Here is a 17609-nt window from a genome sequence, read left to right as displayed (position 1 = left end):
CATGTCGCACTACTAAAAAAGGACATTTACTAAAAGGCCAATTCGCTAAATAATTCATTTTAACAGCCATCCAAAAGTTGATTTCCCACTTATTTGGAAACTCATTACAACACTAATGACTGAAACAAAACACAACAAAGCCTTCACAATGGGAAGCAGAGGCAGTTTCTATTTCCTGTAAATCCCAGCCTGTGGGGAAGCACTGAGTGTAGGCAGAGCTCGGAGGTGGCAGCAGAAGCATCAATAGTGAATCTCTTTACTGACATGCTGGCAAGAAAAGCCGGAGCTGGAGAATCACTGGACGACTTCCAAACAATGGATAAGCATCGTGCAATCTGAGTAAAATCAGCCATTAGCAGCTGCATCACAGCGGTGTGAAGATAACCGAGCTGACAGGAGACGAGGCTATGATGTCTCCGTGTCTGTGTCATCACAAGGGAGGCAGCGTTTCCCAGAAATGCAGGATGACTTTCACTGTTTCAGCCTGACTGCTCGACACTACTCTGAGAGATGAAAAGTGCTCATTGAGAAGTGCCTCAAGTGCCTGTTCAGGAAATTAAAGGCTTCAAAGGGGCATTGTCACAGCTCGGGATTTCAAGGTCAATTTGAAAAATCACTGATCTGCAAGAAATAAATTCAGTGATACTACATCAATCACAGAGTCTCAGGGAGTTTTACCAATCTAGTGAAAACAGTGCCTTAATATTGTGAATGAAATGCATATAGAGCTGAAATGACTGAAAGAAAATTCATCTCTATTTTGTCAGATGTTTGCTGGTTTCAGTATTCCTACTGAAAGCCCTTAGGTTTTAACAGTAAACTTTGACAGACAAAAAAACAGATGCAACGACTCTAGAAAATGTGATTCATGCTTTTGCTTGTCTGACTTTGAATGGACTGATCAATTAACTTGTTTACTGTAAAAATAACTCCAAGATTAATTGATAATCAAAGAATAAAGATGTTTGTTGCAGCCCAAAGAGAGATAGCTTTGCAATTTTATCCACAGACTGTATAAAACATGGATGCACTCTCAGTGACACGACTCATCGGTTAATGAAGAGTTGTTTTGAAGCCAAACGATGGTGGTCACCATATTTGAGACCTAACTTTCAATCATTCAAGAAACAGGTGAAAAGATGAAACTGACAAAATCTTCTGCCTAGAAAACGGCTACTATGCGCCCACCTGTCAGTCAACTCAGCCAGGCCTCTTATTGTACAGGGTTATGCATAACTTTGCCTTAATATAATCAAAAACAGTTATTATAAGAGAAGTCATACCCCATGCAGTGAAGATCGTTTCAGAAATTAGCTCTAAAGACCATAGCTGTTTTCTGAACCAGGTGTAAACATGTTTAATTCAGCTGTAAACAAAGGTATTTTAGTAAGGGACCCAATGGGGATTCCTTGGCTTTTGGACACACGACAAAATGCAGTTTTGCACTTCAGTATTAGCTACATCTCTCAACACCAGATGTTGATGCTTATTCCAACCTGACTTGCAACCTTGCACTGGCAAGCAGCAATCGGTACATTTCTATTAGGCAGTCCAGTTTGGTTCAGGACCATTTGGAACAGCAAGTCCTGATAAACTGTGCTTGCAGTTTCACAGCCAACTGTACCCTTACTTTAAAGATGCAGTGTGTAACTGTAGTAATCATTGCAACCAGTAGAATTTTTTAAAGAATAAGTAGGCTATCTGTTATTTGCTCCTTTCTGTGGTACTGTAGAAACATGCAAAACAAGATGTAAAAATCTAAGATGATGGGGTCCAAAGAGGGGACCCTCCTTGTGTCTGAATAAAGGGCTTATTCTAACTTCATAACACATTCATATATTCAGGTGAATAAACACAAATTTAGATAAATGCTGCTAAAATGCTACTAGGCTAAATATTACACACTGCACCTTCAAAGGCAAGGGTGTAACGCTGGATAAGGATAGCTGCATCAGATATGTGACAGAAAAACATCATTGCAGCTTGGCACAGTGTAGCTGCCAACAAATTCAATGAAGAAGAGAAACGCAACACAGTAAATGAAGAGCAACCATAAAGGCGATCCAGCATTTTTGTTATTTTGTCTTGGCATGTGGTTGTCTACACAGGAAGACAACAAGATCTGTTTGTGACAAAGCAAAAAAATGTTAGGAAAGTTAGGGAAAAGGTACTTGGAAGCTTGAATGATGACAACTTCAAATTAAAAGGTCATCCATGGGGCAGTGCTATGCACTGATAATGATCACAAAAAACAGACTTGATATATTGTAACTGACAAAATCCACAGGTAGTGAAGCTCCCTGGTGAATTATTTTAAATCAAATTAACCTTGTATTTTTTAAGCATTTTGTCTCCCCTGGTCTCATTGTATTAAAAAGCTTGTAAAATTAAATAAATCAACCCTGCTCTTTTGTATTGGCTCTATTTGTGCCATTATTTAATGTAGTTCCTGTCTGCAGTGACACAGAAGGCCACATCACAGGCAAGATTTAACTGCAAAGACATGCAAAGTCTGATACAGCATGATGCCCTGATGGAACAGCCTGCCATTGGTTGTCACAGCCTGGCATAAACAATTAGCAGCATTAGCAGGTGAAATTATTGAAAAATTGATTTTTTCAAAAACTGATAAAAAGATGTTCAAAGACAGAGTTACTGGTGGGGATTTAATCTTTAAATACACTGGAAAGTTACCAAAGCTCCAGGCTTACTAGAAAAGCCTACAAAGGCATGGATAGTCATTGGAACAGCAAAATGGCGGGCTGCAAGTGAAAAAAAGTGGCTATGATTTATGCTTCAAAAGTTATTAAACTTTCAATGACCTGTCTCTTCTTGTCATATATAAGACAAATTCAGTCTCAGAGAATTAAACACAAATTATAATTGTTTTAAGTTGACTAGTCCAAGGCCAAAAAAACTCAAAATAAAAAAAACAGCCAAAATAACACGCTCTTCATTTAAAACTGGCTCACAGCAGCAGCTGGTGAATAGTTTGAAGTTCATCAGTCATTCAGTGCTTCATTTATAAGTAAGTAGAACCTGCCACAGTCTACATGCAACTTTATCCCTAAATTGGGCTGTTCCTGCAAGCTGCTATCAGAGCTATCAGTTTATTGGTATTTACATGAAATTAAAGGGCATTGTGGCAGCAAGGCAGCGGCCATTTAGCACAGCTACAGGGGTATTAATGGTAGGTATTTGAGTGGGATCGGGGGGCCCAATCTCATAAGAGATAGACTTCCAAGGGATCTGACTGTAAGGCCAGTAGTTTCCTGTATCCCTATCCACAGTGTGTTCAAAATGGCATGTGCACATTGTTAATGTGGTGAATCCTTTGGTCAGTGGACGGACTGTGAAATGTCTAGCTCCTCCCTTTAGGGTGGGATAGGATTTTGGTAGCCCTCATCTTCTGATGGTGGAAATGCAAATGATTGAACATCATCCCAAAGTGAGCTGGACAACATTGCTTTGGTGGAACTGCAGCAAATGTGTGCCACAATTGTGTAAGCTTTCTCTGGAGAATAAATTGCACATGAGAGTCATGATTTTAGGCCCAAATCTGCACTTTTGTAGGACAAATAATGACTAAGATGACCTATACAGCTCTTTTCTCTTCATATGAGAAGTTCCAAAAGATGTACAATTATAATTCTAGTGTTTTAGTCTCATTTTCAGATTGTCTCAGAGGTTCAGGATGACAGAAGCACTTGTTGGTTTCCAAGAGGCTTCAAACTGGCCATTATCCAGGCAGCACAGCCAACAGTACACTACATCTTTGTTTCTTCAGTGAAGAAAAGCAACAACGCCACAGCAAGTGACCCTGCAGGCCTGTTGTGACATCTGGCTCTGGAATAGTGCACGGTTATCAGCCTGGACCACTTCACAGAAACACAACACACCAGAATAGTCCTCTTCACCTCCACCTCGAGGTGTCAGTCAAAGGAGGGGCTCCCAGCAGTTCACATTTGTAGTTAGAAGTGTGAAATTTATAAACAGACAGCTTCAGCTTAAATCCAGCAACTGCAGCAGAGAATCAGTTAGCCTGGGTGCTAACCTCCACACATGTTAATCTACACAAAAGCCTCCCTCATTAGGTATATGGCCTTTACTGTGTGAAATCACACCTTTGCCATTTTGCCCTGAAGCTTTAAAGGTGGCTGTTAATGCACTAAAAGGTGGGCTGCCTCTGCTATAAACAGCTGCGAGAAAATGCTCCGATCATTAAAGACTCAAAGAGGAAACCTGGATCAAACATGTGAAGGCAGAGACACAAAAGAAGCTCAAAAACATGCCAAGCTTTCAGAAGATCAGTGCACACACGCACAGATCCACTCATTACTGAACCTACCAATTATGTAAATCAAGTTTTTTTCCAATTACAGCAAAATTTAGTTAAAAAAGGAGCTTGAGCTTTTGTTCAAACAAAAGCTGAGTGCAGCTAATGATCCTCTCATTATTTATTCCAAGAGTCAGTGAGTTATTTGAAGATGTCTCACTAGTTCAAAGAGTTAAAGGAGACTTATTGAAAAGTGGAGTTTTTGTATGATCAAATACACAGAGATATTCTGTCAGTTATCAAAGAAGGAACAGATGCTGGTCGGACGGCTTCTTTTTGCATGTTTTGCTCCTTTTGGGATGTAACTAAGAATGGCATCATTATCAATTTTGTAGTTTTACTGTTAAATCCAGTGTAGGGTTGTCCCAACACCAGACTCTCAAACTTTAATGGGACACTTAAAAGATAAAGACCTTTTATGGACATATGACACCAACGACGTCATCTACTACAGTGGACAGCAGATGTGCCTATTTTGATATTAAGCTACTGTGCATTTTAGCCAGTAATTATGCCCAAGTTGTAATTCAGAGCCATATAAGATGCGGAAAGAGACAACACTGAATTAGTCTACTTAAAAGAATTGTCATTAGCTCTGTCAAATGAAGTGATTTACCAAGAGGACCCTATTCGACCCCTTGTTTGGAGACATGCAAAAACATATTCTGCAAAAGTAGCTTCCAGTGTGGCTCTTTGCTCTCATTACAATAAAGAAATGTGGTTGAGGTCTGATTAAACTGCAGCTTTTCTACAGAAAAGTTTGAGCTAATGGCTACAGCAGTAGCAGCCACTGTAAACACCAGCTTATAGTACAACTTAACCTAAACCATAACAACTGCAAACTCATGCCGAAGCAAAAACATCTTTTTTGTCATGAGAAAGTTTTCAGTGTTGATCTTTGCTCTTTATTTCATAAAGAAATGTTCGGTTTTGATAACACTGCAACTATACTATAGCTACATCCAAGCTGATTGCTACACCAGTGGCAGCCATTGCTATCGGCCTCCAGTACAACTAAACCACCCATCTTTACTGCCTGGTTCTCCTTAAATGGCACTGATTGGTCCAAATTGTTTGGGCATGAAGTTGTAGATTGGAGCTTTGCAAGATAGATTTGTCTAATGACAGACAGGGAGTCTGGCAAATCCATCTACTTTGCAAGGTAAGTGTTTCGTTGCTCTGGCTTGAACTGTCAGCTACATTTAACAAACACTGCCCCTATGGTTAACGGAGGTACTGCAGCCTTTGTTCTGTACCTGTAAGCTTAGACAGAGCATATGGACAAAATAAATGCAGAGTACTGACAGAAAACTGTCCATATCTGTATGTTTTTCAAGAGTATCAATGAACCTAGAAGCAATAACTGTAACAACTTCACAGCTGGAACTAGAAAAAATTGCTTTTTGTTCCATCCAACAATGTTTCTTTAGATTAATCTTCTGTTACAGCTATTGCATATTACATTTCAATAGCAATATAAAAGGATTACAGAATCATAATACAATTTGATTCTGTAAAACGTCCACCCCATTAAAATCTCTTTCACAAGCAGCAGGAATAATCTGTGGCAGATTTATACAAATGAGCGAGAGAAAACGCCCCGATAACGTGCCTTGCTGCATGCATACACACCTTTTTCTATCATCTATCACTCATCTGCAGTCAGTCAGACAAGCATAATTGCCCTGGAGGGGCCACCAGGGGCCACCTGGCACCCACAGTAGGGCAGGGAGCTGTGGAGTGACGCAGGGGGGAGTGAGGTGTTGAAATCATGCAGCAGTACATGGTGAAGCACTGCCCCGAGGCGTCGCTCACTTCAGCTGAACACATAATTCAAACTCACAGCGTAATGTCACTCATTCATCATCATAATAGAGAATTAATTGGAGCATCCATCCAACACCTACAACCAGGCTGCACCCTGAACAAAGTGCACGACAATCTCGTGGATCACACCAGGCTCCCCATGACTTTTTCACTGTTTAAGGTTGGCTTACATTGTAGAAAAAGTGTCACACTGAGATGGAACTAAGGTTTTTAAGATTATCAATACTTTGATACTTTTCAATAGAATGTTTTAAAACTGTAAAATATACTTTTAATGATCGGTAGAAATGAGAAGTACCAAACATCTAAATGGCTGTAGCTTAAGGAGCTGGACATAAATCTACAAAGTAGAGCTAAACTTAAGACTGAAGCACAGAAAAGTGTTATGTACAAACATTTCAATAACTGTCCTGTCATTTTGGATGAAAATGACAGGACAGTAAATGTAAATTTTTAGTCTAATTAAGGTTGTCAAAATGTTTATTCAGATACTTTCCAACCCTGCTTATTTCAAAACAATACAGGATCATTATTTTAAATGAGCAACAGCAATGAAAAGTACTGAAACTTTAAATACCTAAAATAGGAATGCACAATATTGGATTTTTGCTGATATCTGATATCAGAATTGACATCATATATACATGGAGTTCAGACCTAAACCTTCAGTCATTAAAATGCACGTTGAGGATTATCAAAGAAAAAGATTTACTTACAACTGATACTTGCAGATATTTACAGTTTATACCCACTGATACTTAAAGCTGATATTGGCCAATATTTATAACTGACACTGGCGAATATTTAAAGCTAATACTGGCCATTATTTTCAGCTGATATTGGCCGATATTTACAGCTGATATTGGCCGATATTTACTGCTGATCCTGGCCAATTTTCAAACTGATGTAGGCCAATATTCACAGCTGATACTGGTCAATATTCCCAGCTGATACTGGCCGATATTTACAGCTGATATTGGCTGATATCTACAGCTGATATTGGCCAATAATTACAGCTGATATTGGCAGATATTTACAGCTGATATTGGCCTGTATTCAGAGCTGATATTGGCCGATATTTTTAGCTGATGCTGGTCCATATTTACTGCTGATACTGCCAGATACTTGAGCTGATCTAGGCCAATATTCACAGCCGATACTGGTGGATATTAATAGTTGATATAAGCCAGTATTCACAGTTGATATGGTTCAATATTTACAGCCAATAATGGCCGATATTTATAGCTGATATGTTGCTTCAATACTGGCAGAAAATGTCACATCTGTTGATAAGATTGCCAACTTTTTAAGCCAATACCTGACAATACCAATATAATGCTGATAATACTGCGGACTCAGAACCCAAATTTAAGAAACTACAGATCTTCAGCCATATTTTTAACAAAAGCTGCCACTGTTGAAACTGGACAAACACTTAGCCACCAAAATCTTGTCATTGATTGGCAGAATTCTGAAAGTACCCCAAATCTGGTGCCTTGCACTGTTTTTTTTTTTGTTGGCATGCAGTTGAAACAGGTATTGATATAAAGGATGCACTAATGCCTTAGTTCATTGGCTGATAGCTGCCTTGATGACAAACACAGTCCTCTGAAAATAATGTGGCATGAATAGATATTAGTAGTCAGTGTTCATCTGTCGTGTCAGTTCAAATTTCACTTCCCAGGTGAATCAAAGAGGAGTTTTAACTGGGCAGAAGAAGTCACCTGTTAGACAAACTGATCTGGTTTCGTAGTCAAAAAAGAGAGACTGCAAGCATTGCAGTCATGGCAATCAGCTGAATTGTTATTCTAAGCAACCAGATCATCCCTAACTTTCACTAGTGCACCTCTAACGATATGTTTGATTTTGACCAGGATCCAGCCCCATTTTAAGAATCTGGTATCCTGACAAACCTAAAAGAAACTGCATAATGATTTTTATGTTTCATTTAAGCAGAATTTTAGTAGTGCAATGAAACTAAACCTGAAAACAATTTATCCCTGTCATATCACGATCAATAATGAAGCTAAAAAGAGCTAGAGACTTTCAGTTAGATTTTTGACAGAAAGCTGGTGAAAGTAGGGAGAGAGCGAGAAGTCTCTAAATTGCAGAAATGCATCAGCAAGGTTTTGGTACCTTGTTTGGCTGCAGTTGTTGATCATTAAAAGGTAGGGATTCCTTGAACGTTACTGTATTGCAAAAACCTTGTGTGAATACAAAGTACTTATTTATCTACACTAAATCAACTGTATTTTGCAGAGTATTTCCCACATTTCTCCAACAAAACTAGCAAGAGTAAACTGATTTATTGATTTTTTTCTGATGTAATTCCCCTTAAACCCCTCAGAAATCACTCTAATGTCTAGTCAATGTCTCCACTTTGACAAGTAGCCGAGTTCCTCCTCCAGGGTCTCCGTATCAAAGCATTTCCCTCAGTCTAATTACCCCATCATGGCTCTGGCAGGTGCAGGCTGCTGGATTGGAACAAAGCCAACCCTCATATATCAGGGACAACTTTAAAAGATGACCCAGATGACACTGTGAACCGCTGTAGCTGCAATTGGATCCTGGAGAAGCATGCAGCCGTTTAGTCATGATGCTTGTGTCAATTCTGATAAAGACAAGATTATACAAGGAAGCCTTGTTTGAAAAAAGGCTAGGTTCTCTGCAACCTCATGTTTTTTTTTAATATTATCTGCAAATTTGGCATTGTTGCAATCAAGTGAGTTGCAGTTTATTTGGACACAACGCAACTTTGAAAACAGGTTCCTTTAGTCAAGCGTGCCAATGAGGATGCCTGAAAAATTAATTAAAGGCACATTGCCAAAACAAGACAGGTCAGTGTTTTCAATGGGAATTCTTTTCTGTCATACATGATGGGAAAGTGAATCAAACTGCAAGTTGGGTGAGGAAATTTGATCACTAAGATGTGACAATGTGCATTTTTCAACAGTTTGCGAATGTTTTCCCACCCTAAATGAAACTAGTCATCATAACCAGCTGTAGTTGTGAAAAGACATGATGATTCTCATTCTTTTGAGTGTGAACTTTAATTCAAGCATTGCTGCTGCTAAGATGAACTTGATGCAGAATATGAGAGTGACTCTAAAGGATTTATCAATGACTTTGTTCCCGGAGATATGCATGCACATAAATCTGAAAATGAACAATTAATTATTCCATTTTAAACAAGGTTCAGTGTTATGCTTCTCTGAGCTAGTGAATTGTCAACAAAGACAGCTGGGGAGTTAATTCAACAAGAAATCACCACTCACCGGCCATGCAAACTGGAAGGGGATCAATATCTTCCCAGTCTCGTCGATTTTATTTGGGTTCTTCTTGGCGCTCTTAAAAGAAAACATATTTCCACCGAGAACTTGCGTAGATCCAGATCCAAACGAGCAGGCGCCGTTGATGTTGACCTCCGTCTGGTACTCCTTCAGGCAGATCTTGAAGTAAGTGTCGCACTCGTCTCGAGTGCAGCGCAGGTCCTGGGAGCTCCTGGAGCCGTCGCAGCACTCTCCGTCCGCCAACTCGCCGTTTACATTCTCCACGGAGATCAGCTGCAGCTCGAAATAGCCGGTTGACTGGGACACCTAGAAACAACATTTTAAAAAAGACCTAAATTATATATAGGCCTCTGTATTAACAGGGCTGCAGCGTGGTCAAGGGGGGGCTGCTCAAATTCATGCGTAAAAATGGACAAGTGGCCCAAACAGTGCCTGATTACTGTGCGTTCGCATCAAGCTCAAAGAGCCTGGCTGGATGTTGAAAATATTCATGAATGGAGCACGTGAACAGCCTGCAGTTTCCAGGCTGGGGCTTTTTTAGACAATCAGGTTACTCTCAAATTAACCGCTGCAGCAACCAATTGATGCAATGCAACTTACAACTTCTTGGTTCAGGCCTAATTCTTCCCTCCAAAATGAATTTTAAAAATCGTCTCCAGCTCTCTGCATTGTAACCAAAATGGAGAGTAGCCCGGATCAATCCCTCAGACTTGTATCTTGTCATGGTAACATGATCACATGCTCCACAACTGACGGCTACGTAATTCAATTATCGATTAAAATGTGATGCGAATATGCTACGCCGGAGAGCAAATGCAGCCGCCCACGCCCACCAACTTTTGATATTTGTAATTTTAAACATTTATTTTAATTCTGTAGAGGGAAATACATCAATGTGGATTAAAAGAAGAGCCGTCCTACCTCCGTCCATAACGTCAACAGCAGGCACACTATTGGGAGGCAATTCCTAATCCTGGTGCGATTCCACATGCCTCCGATTAATTAGAGTGACATAGGGGGGGAGAAGCGATAAGAAAAGACAAACAGCCGCGGACCCGGCGACTAGTTCCTCCTCTCCTGACATGCAAAAAGAAAATCTTCACATGCGTGTTTTCTCCTCCGTGTACGTCCGGATTTCACCGAGGCATTACATGCGTGCGTGGTGTGTGTTAGTGTGTGAGAGAGAGAGAGCAGGCGGCGAATTGCAGCGCAGTGATGGTCCATGTACAGGAGTGTCCCTCCGTCAAATCTCTCCACACAGCAACTGAGATGTTTCTGAGCCACAGCCTGAGGAGAGGATGTCTGCTTTGATTGGCAGCTCCGCAAACCACTTACAAATTGGCCTGCGGGCAGTCTCTGAGCCAACCGGATTAAGGGGCGGACAATAGTATAATAACCCCCACCAGCAGCCCTCCTCCTCCTCCTCCTTCTGCTCCTACTGCTGCTGTAGTGCTTCTCTTCCTCCTCCCAAAACTTGAAATTTACACATTGAGCTTTATATGGGCAAACCGCATTATAGCGCGCGAGGGAAGCACTTAATCAAACAATATCGCGATAAGCTGCGCACTTTCTTCAAATTAATATTTTTATGATGTTTTTTAGTAAAAACAAATTTTATTGATTATAAAAGGACCTCGTTTTATTCAGCATGTCTGTACGTAACTTAAAGACTAGCTAATTTCCAAATATTTAAAAAACAAGCAGTTTCTTAAATGTCATAATAAGCTAATCGTTTATGGCAACGTCACTTTTACTGTAAATTTGTCATAAAGAATTCGTTCTCAAAGCCTTTTTGTGGGTTTTACCCCAAACTGTAACCTCACAGTGGATTTTTATGCTATTTACTTCAAAACAGGTTGCTTTTATTCATAAAAAAACATTTTGTATTATCCATGCTGTTTTAAAATGAAGGAAAGACCTGAAATTATTTGCCTCTGTTGCTAAAAAATGCTCCCACTCACCTGTATTTGGTTTATCTATTTTTATCTGGTTTTAGAGACTGTTGAAAGTAAAGGTGCCACCAAAAAGCATCACTTTTCCACTCACAAGACCTGACTCCAGCAGCTCTCCTCATTTCAACCCCATACAAAGCAGCAGTTTAGAGCGCCCTCTACTGTCTGCACATTAATCTCCTCCAGCCTGAGTCTCAAGAGTATTAGTATGAAGATACAGCATGTACAACACCATAAAGTGGCTGCAGATTCACAAATTCTTGACTTATATTGTATATTGCATTTTGTTCTCTAAAAGGCTAGCTTTTTTTGTCACAACTTGTGACAGTTTGGTGTGTTTTTATACAAACACAAGACAGAAACTGACAAAAACTACTGGATTTTTTACCTCTTCAAGCAAAGAGAGCTATTGCACTGTGTTGGAAGAGTATGGAGCACCTTCTTTGAAACTGTGGATAAAGGAGCTCTCAGAACATATTGGATTGGAAAGACTAACTTACATTGCTGAAGAAAAACTAAATGAAGACGTTGTTGAACTCTGGGGGCCATACATGAATATTATAGAAGGCAGAAATGTGGGCTTCACCTGAAATGAAAATCTAAAAATGTGGGGTATTTTTCTCATGTTTTATCTTTTAATTTCAGTTATTTTCTCTAATCTTTTAAGTGCACCGTTTATATCTAAATAAAACATGCAAGTTTAGTGCAAGTGTGTCTCTGTATGTGAATGTGTATGTCTGCATTAGTATTTGTTTTAAATGCATGTTTTAAATCTGAATATGGAGATGAGATGTCAGTGTCTGCTCTCCCTGCTGCATGGAGCAACATATTCATTTTGACCAGAGGTGGATCATGGTAGATGGGACAGACCTGGGCGCCCCTTTGATCTGATCATCTGGCCCAAAACCCTTGAAAATGGTTAGCAAATTTGTTTTGTTAGCCGTTGATTTGGATGTTATGTGAGCTATATCAGTGTGGCCCTGTCAGCCTTATATTTTTCAGTGAATTGCCCTCATTGAAGAAAGTTTACACTCCTGCCTCAAGGTGATTGATTTTTAATGCTGATTAAATAAACTACTACAACTGTTTCTACATCAATAGCACCATGCATGTGTAATATTAAACAGTAGAAATACAAATACACATTAAACAAAATGAATACACTGGTGTTGTTTTGTTACTATAAAATGCTTTAACTGTCTATACATGACGGTTATGTTGCACAGATAACAGCTTATTACCAGATAGTTAAAGTAAAGCTGTGGTACTTTAGCACAGCCCCAATTCCAAAAAAGTTGGGGTGTTATGCAAAATGTAAGTTAATCAGAATGCAATGATTTGCAAATCCATAAACCTACATTTCATTCACTATAGAACAGAGACAACACATCAGATGTTGAAACTGAGACATTTTACCATTTCATGAAAAAACAGCCCATTTTGAATTTAATGGCAGCAACACATCTCAAAAAAGTAAGGACAGGGCTATGTTTACCACTGTGTAGCATCCCCTATTCTTTTAACATCATTCAGGGGTTTCCAAAAAGAATTTCAAATTTTGATCCCCCTGACCACAGAACAGTTTTTCATTTTGCCTCAGTCTATTTTAAATGAGCTTTGGCCCAGAGAAGATGGTGGCATTTCTGGATCCTGTTGTCATATGGCTTCTACTTTGAATGATAACACTTTAATTTGCATTTGTGGATGGCACAGTGAAGCGTTGTGACAGACAATAACTTGGAAAGTTTTCCTTTGTTCATGCAGAGATTTGCCTGTTTTAATGCAGCGCTGCCTGAGGGCCCACAGATCACTGCCATCCAAAACTGACCATTGACATTTCTTCTGATTGTCTTAATCTATTGTTGATATTATGCACTGTCGATGGTGGGATATTGGAAGTCTTTACAGTTTTATTCTAAGGAAAATTTCACTGAAATCATTGTGCAATTTTTAGAAAAAGGTTTTTTTGCAGATTGGTGAACCTCCGCCCATCTTTACTGCTGAGAAACTCTGCCTCTCTTAAATACCTGAGTAATTTAGCGGACGTTGGCCTCCACACAGTGCCTGTTAATTGATTTTACAATCAATCATGGTCAATATTTTAGCTTTTTTATGTCAGACTGAATTTAAGTAATGTCAATCAAATACAAATATTTAATGTAAAAAAGTAACAAACATATTCACTCCCTTCAAGTCAGTATTTAGTTTACAGCACTGAGCCAGTGTGGATAGGTCTAAGTCAGGCTTGCACATCCGGACACTGCTATTTTACTCCACTCTTCTTTACAAAACTGCTCAAGCTCTGTCAGGTTGCACAGGGATCAGGCGTTAGCAGCCTTTTCAAGTCCAGCCACAAACTCTCTACTGGACTGAGATCTGGCCTTTCTCTTGGCCACTCCAGAACATTCACCTCATTGTCTTTAAACCATTTCTGTGTTGCTTTTGATGTAAACCTTTGGTCATTGTCTTGTTGGAAAATACATCTTCTCTCAAGCTGTAGTTCTCTTGCAGAATGAATAAGATTAAAAACAGGATCCTTCAGGATTTTCCTCTGTTTTTCTGCATTCATTTTACCCTCTACTTTGACAAGCCTTCCAGGGCCGACTGCTGAGAAGCATCTCCACAGCATGGTGCTGCCACCCCTGTGCTTCACAGTGGGGATGGTGTGCTTGTGGTGATGTGCAGTGTTTGGTGTCTTGTCTGACAGCTATCAGATCAAAGGACTTTCCTCCACTTGACCACAAAGTCAAGTTTGATGAACTCTAGTCCAAATTTAATATGAGTTTACTTGATTGGGGCTTTTCTCTTTGTCACTCTCCCATAAAGCTTTGACTGGTGAAGAACCCATGCAACAGTTTTTGCATCATCTATCTCAGCTGCTAAAGCTTGTAACTCCTTCAGAGTAATCATGTGTCTTTGTGGCATCTCTCGCTAGACTCCCTCTTGCATGCTCTCTCAGTCTGTGAGGACGGCAGAGGCAGATTCAAACATGCGCCATATTCCATCCATTTCTTGATGGATATAACTGAACAACACAGCGATGTTCAGTGCCTTGGAAATCTTTTTGTATCCATTCCCTGACTTTCACTTTTCAATAACATTTTCTCTGAGTTGCTTGGAGTGTTCTTTTGTCTTCATGGTGTAATTGTTGCCATGGATACCGATTAACCACTGACTGGACCTTCCAGACACACATGTCTTTATACTACAGTCACTTGAGACACATTCACTGCACTCAGGTGATCCCAGTTTCACTAACTGTTAGACTACTAGCACCAAATAGCTGGACCTCTGTTAGATTAGATCAGTCATCTTGAATAGGGTGACTATTTATGCAGGCACTTATTTTACATGACATGTTTCCACCTTGACATTGCAGATGTTTTTGCAATTTTTTGATTAAAAAACATATCATATTGACCATTATTGATGTAATAAATCAATAAAAAGGTAAAACAAGGAGGTGGAAACTTTTTATAGGCACTGTACGAAAAGGCTGCTTTTAACTTGTTCTATTCTTAAAAGGCCCCAGTGTATTTTTCTTTAATATCTCTACTCAGGTGTGTAGAAACATGCAACATGCCACCATTTAAGTCCTCTACTCCAATTTTGCAAAGGGAAACTAGCTAGACAAGCTGCCAATCAAAGTGCAAGTAACAGCACCCCTCACCTCTTCACCTCCATGTCTGTGTCTCCTTCTCATCAGGCGACTGCCAGCCTGTCAGATAGGCCTTATAGGAGGCTACAGATAGCCTGAGTCTCTGCAGCCGCTTTGACTGGAACATTTCACACGCTGTCATAAGTACATGAGAGTGTCTTTAGTCCAATCACACCTGTAAAGAGCCTCAAGTGGTGAAGGAAGAGTGTTTTATGAATGAGTGTGTGCAACTGTGTGGGTTCTCTGTGTTTCATCAGTATTGTTTTCAACAGCAGTGGCAGAAGTTAGCCCACATTGAAATATTTGGTGATTACTGTTGTGGAGTGCTGTGAGATTTTGTATAAATATTCATGCTCTCCAGGGGATAAAACCTGTGATCTCTGGGAATCTGACTTTACTCTTTGTGGCTCAACAGGATATATTTCACACTAGTTTGGTTAAATTTTCAACATAAACCAGACCAAGTCACCATTTCGATCTAAACTCATGGTCCCCAGAGAATAAGGTCTACTTGTCCTATGTTGATCCTATGAATTTTCCTTTAGCCCGAACATAGACCCCCACTGAGTCCTGGGCACCTAGTGTCAGCATTAGAAATATGGTCTTGCCAACAATACCCAGAAGATGTGCCAAGAGGTCATCACATGGGAGTTCAGCTGGCAACTCCAGCCATCAGTCAACATCCAGGCCTCACAAGAGTATAGTGAGACCAGAAGGACCAAGGGCTCAAAGTCTTTGCTTGTGCTTCGTAAAGCAGAAGCAAAGCAAAGTCTACTTTGACTACAGTAGTTGGCACAGGTTTAGTCGGTTCATGGGATTGCTTTTTGTAGCCTGTAGCCCAGCACTGCATGTTTCGGAGTGGGGATGTAGGCATCCAAGGCAGACAGCTTTCTTGGTCCCAGCCCATGGAGGTCAGCAAAATCATGGACCATTGTAAAGTTAAGCTATGACATCCAATCTTCAACCTGAATAACCACTCTAATAAAAGCAACAAACTCTTTTGCAGGTATAGTATCAAAATGTAAACCACTTTTCTTAGACCAAATTTAGAATGGGTTAAAATAGGCAAAAATGGCAGAAAGTGGTTAAAAATGGGTTCAAAGTGACAAGATGTGTCTACGATGGTAAGAATTAGTTATAAGAGACAAAAAACAGGCAGAATAAGTGGTGGAAATGGCATAGAAAGTGGCAAAATGGCTAAATAGTGTCAGAAAATGGTAATATGGGTCTATATCAGCAAATGTGTTTCAAGTGGCAAAAATTGGTTATCAGATGCAAAAACAGTTAGAATTGGCAAAAATGGGCAAAAAAAAAAGTGCTGAAAAGGGGTTAAAAAGTTGCACAAATAAAAATGTCAACATCAGGCCAAATAATAGCATGACACACTTCAGCTCTGAAACGAAGCAACTGTTAGCCAGAGCAAATGCTAGCACCAGTGCTACTGATCCAGCACACATGCATTACCAATGAGTCAAAACTTGAGAGGCCCCATTCTCTGGGTTTTTCAGGGGCCCAGCCACGTCTGTGGGCAAATAAACCAAATACCCCACCAACTCCATTGTTGAAGAGGCTTGCTGAAGAGGATGGCTGGATACCCTGGAGGTGTGTCAACTCAGAAGAGCCAGCAACACTGACATAACTTGTTTGTAACATTGCTTACTAGCATTAACCAACTTACCACTCTGTCTAGTAGGGCAGATTGGAATGTATTGTATGTCTTAATTATCTCTTTTTGCAAAGCAAGCACTTTGCTGATGAGCAGCAAGAGGATAGCAACCATTAGCATCAGGAAACAGGGATGAGAGAGTGGCGGAGAGACATGCGGGAAAGGAGCCATAGGTCGGACTTGAACCAGGGCCACCTGTATGCATGGGTAGCGCCCTAACCACTCTGCACCTCAGACATTAGTAACATTTTGAATGATTTCAACATGTTTTTAGGGATGTTGAGTCATTTTTTACACCCTACTTTATCCGTCTTTACTCTGTCTCTGAGGCCAGGTTCAAGAATCAAGCAGATTAAATATAGATAAAAGTTAGTCATATTGAGGGGTATTTTTGGGAAGGAGCCTGACAGAAAGAGATTGCCAAAGATAATAACAGTAACAAGAACAGGGCTTAAGAAAGGGTCACCTCCTAGTTAGGGTGGGACTTGGACCCAGGTCATCCGCAAGAGAAACAATAATATGTCCAAGATAATTTTTTCAAAATATGCCCATAAAAGAGAAAAAGGCCAAACCCTGACATAAGATCATGAAGATAGAATTGAACCTGTTTAAAGTTTAATAAAGACAGTCATGTCTAACATCAACAAAAGACTGTAAGTCTGATATGGAGCTAAAGTACAATATCAGGGCGTCTGATGGTGTGCGCTACCTTGTCTTTCTGTTTGCATACACCTCCTACGAGTGTGTGAGGACACAGCACACAGAGAGAGGAGTGTGTGTGTGCAGGAGGAGAGAGGATTATGAGTGGGAGCACTGTGGGGGGTTTGCCAGCCTCCAGGGGGGAGGTGAAGTGGATTTCTTCTCTCATCCATTTTTCATG

At 40.1% G+C, this 17609-nt stretch overlaps 1 protein-coding gene across 2 annotated transcripts in view; it reads right to left on the bottom strand.

The window, feature by feature from the left end:
- The window catches only part of jag2b (jagged canonical Notch ligand 2b), an 80060-nt gene extending 69359 nt beyond the window's left edge, over nt 1-10701 (bottom strand). For both annotated transcript variants that reach the window (XM_041804958.1, XM_041804959.1), the window contains exons 1-2: nt 10375-10701; nt 9439-9759 (exon numbers count right to left, since the gene is read on the bottom strand). In XM_041804958.1, coding sequence (XP_041660892.1) covers nt 9439-9759; nt 10375-10443 — 390 coding nt within the window. In that variant the 5' untranslated portion in view covers nt 10444-10701. The remainder of the gene's footprint in view (nt 1-9438; nt 9760-10374) is intronic.
- Nucleotides 10702-17609: the final 6908 nt, after the last annotated feature.

This window comes from Cheilinus undulatus, linkage group 14, assembly GCF_018320785.1.
Source record: "Cheilinus undulatus linkage group 14, ASM1832078v1, whole genome shotgun sequence".
Lineage (NCBI taxonomy): Eukaryota > Metazoa > Chordata > Actinopteri > Labriformes > Labridae > Cheilinus > Cheilinus undulatus.
The sequence above is the reverse complement of the archived record's forward strand: the minus strand, read 5'-3'. Positions and strand labels throughout refer to the sequence as shown.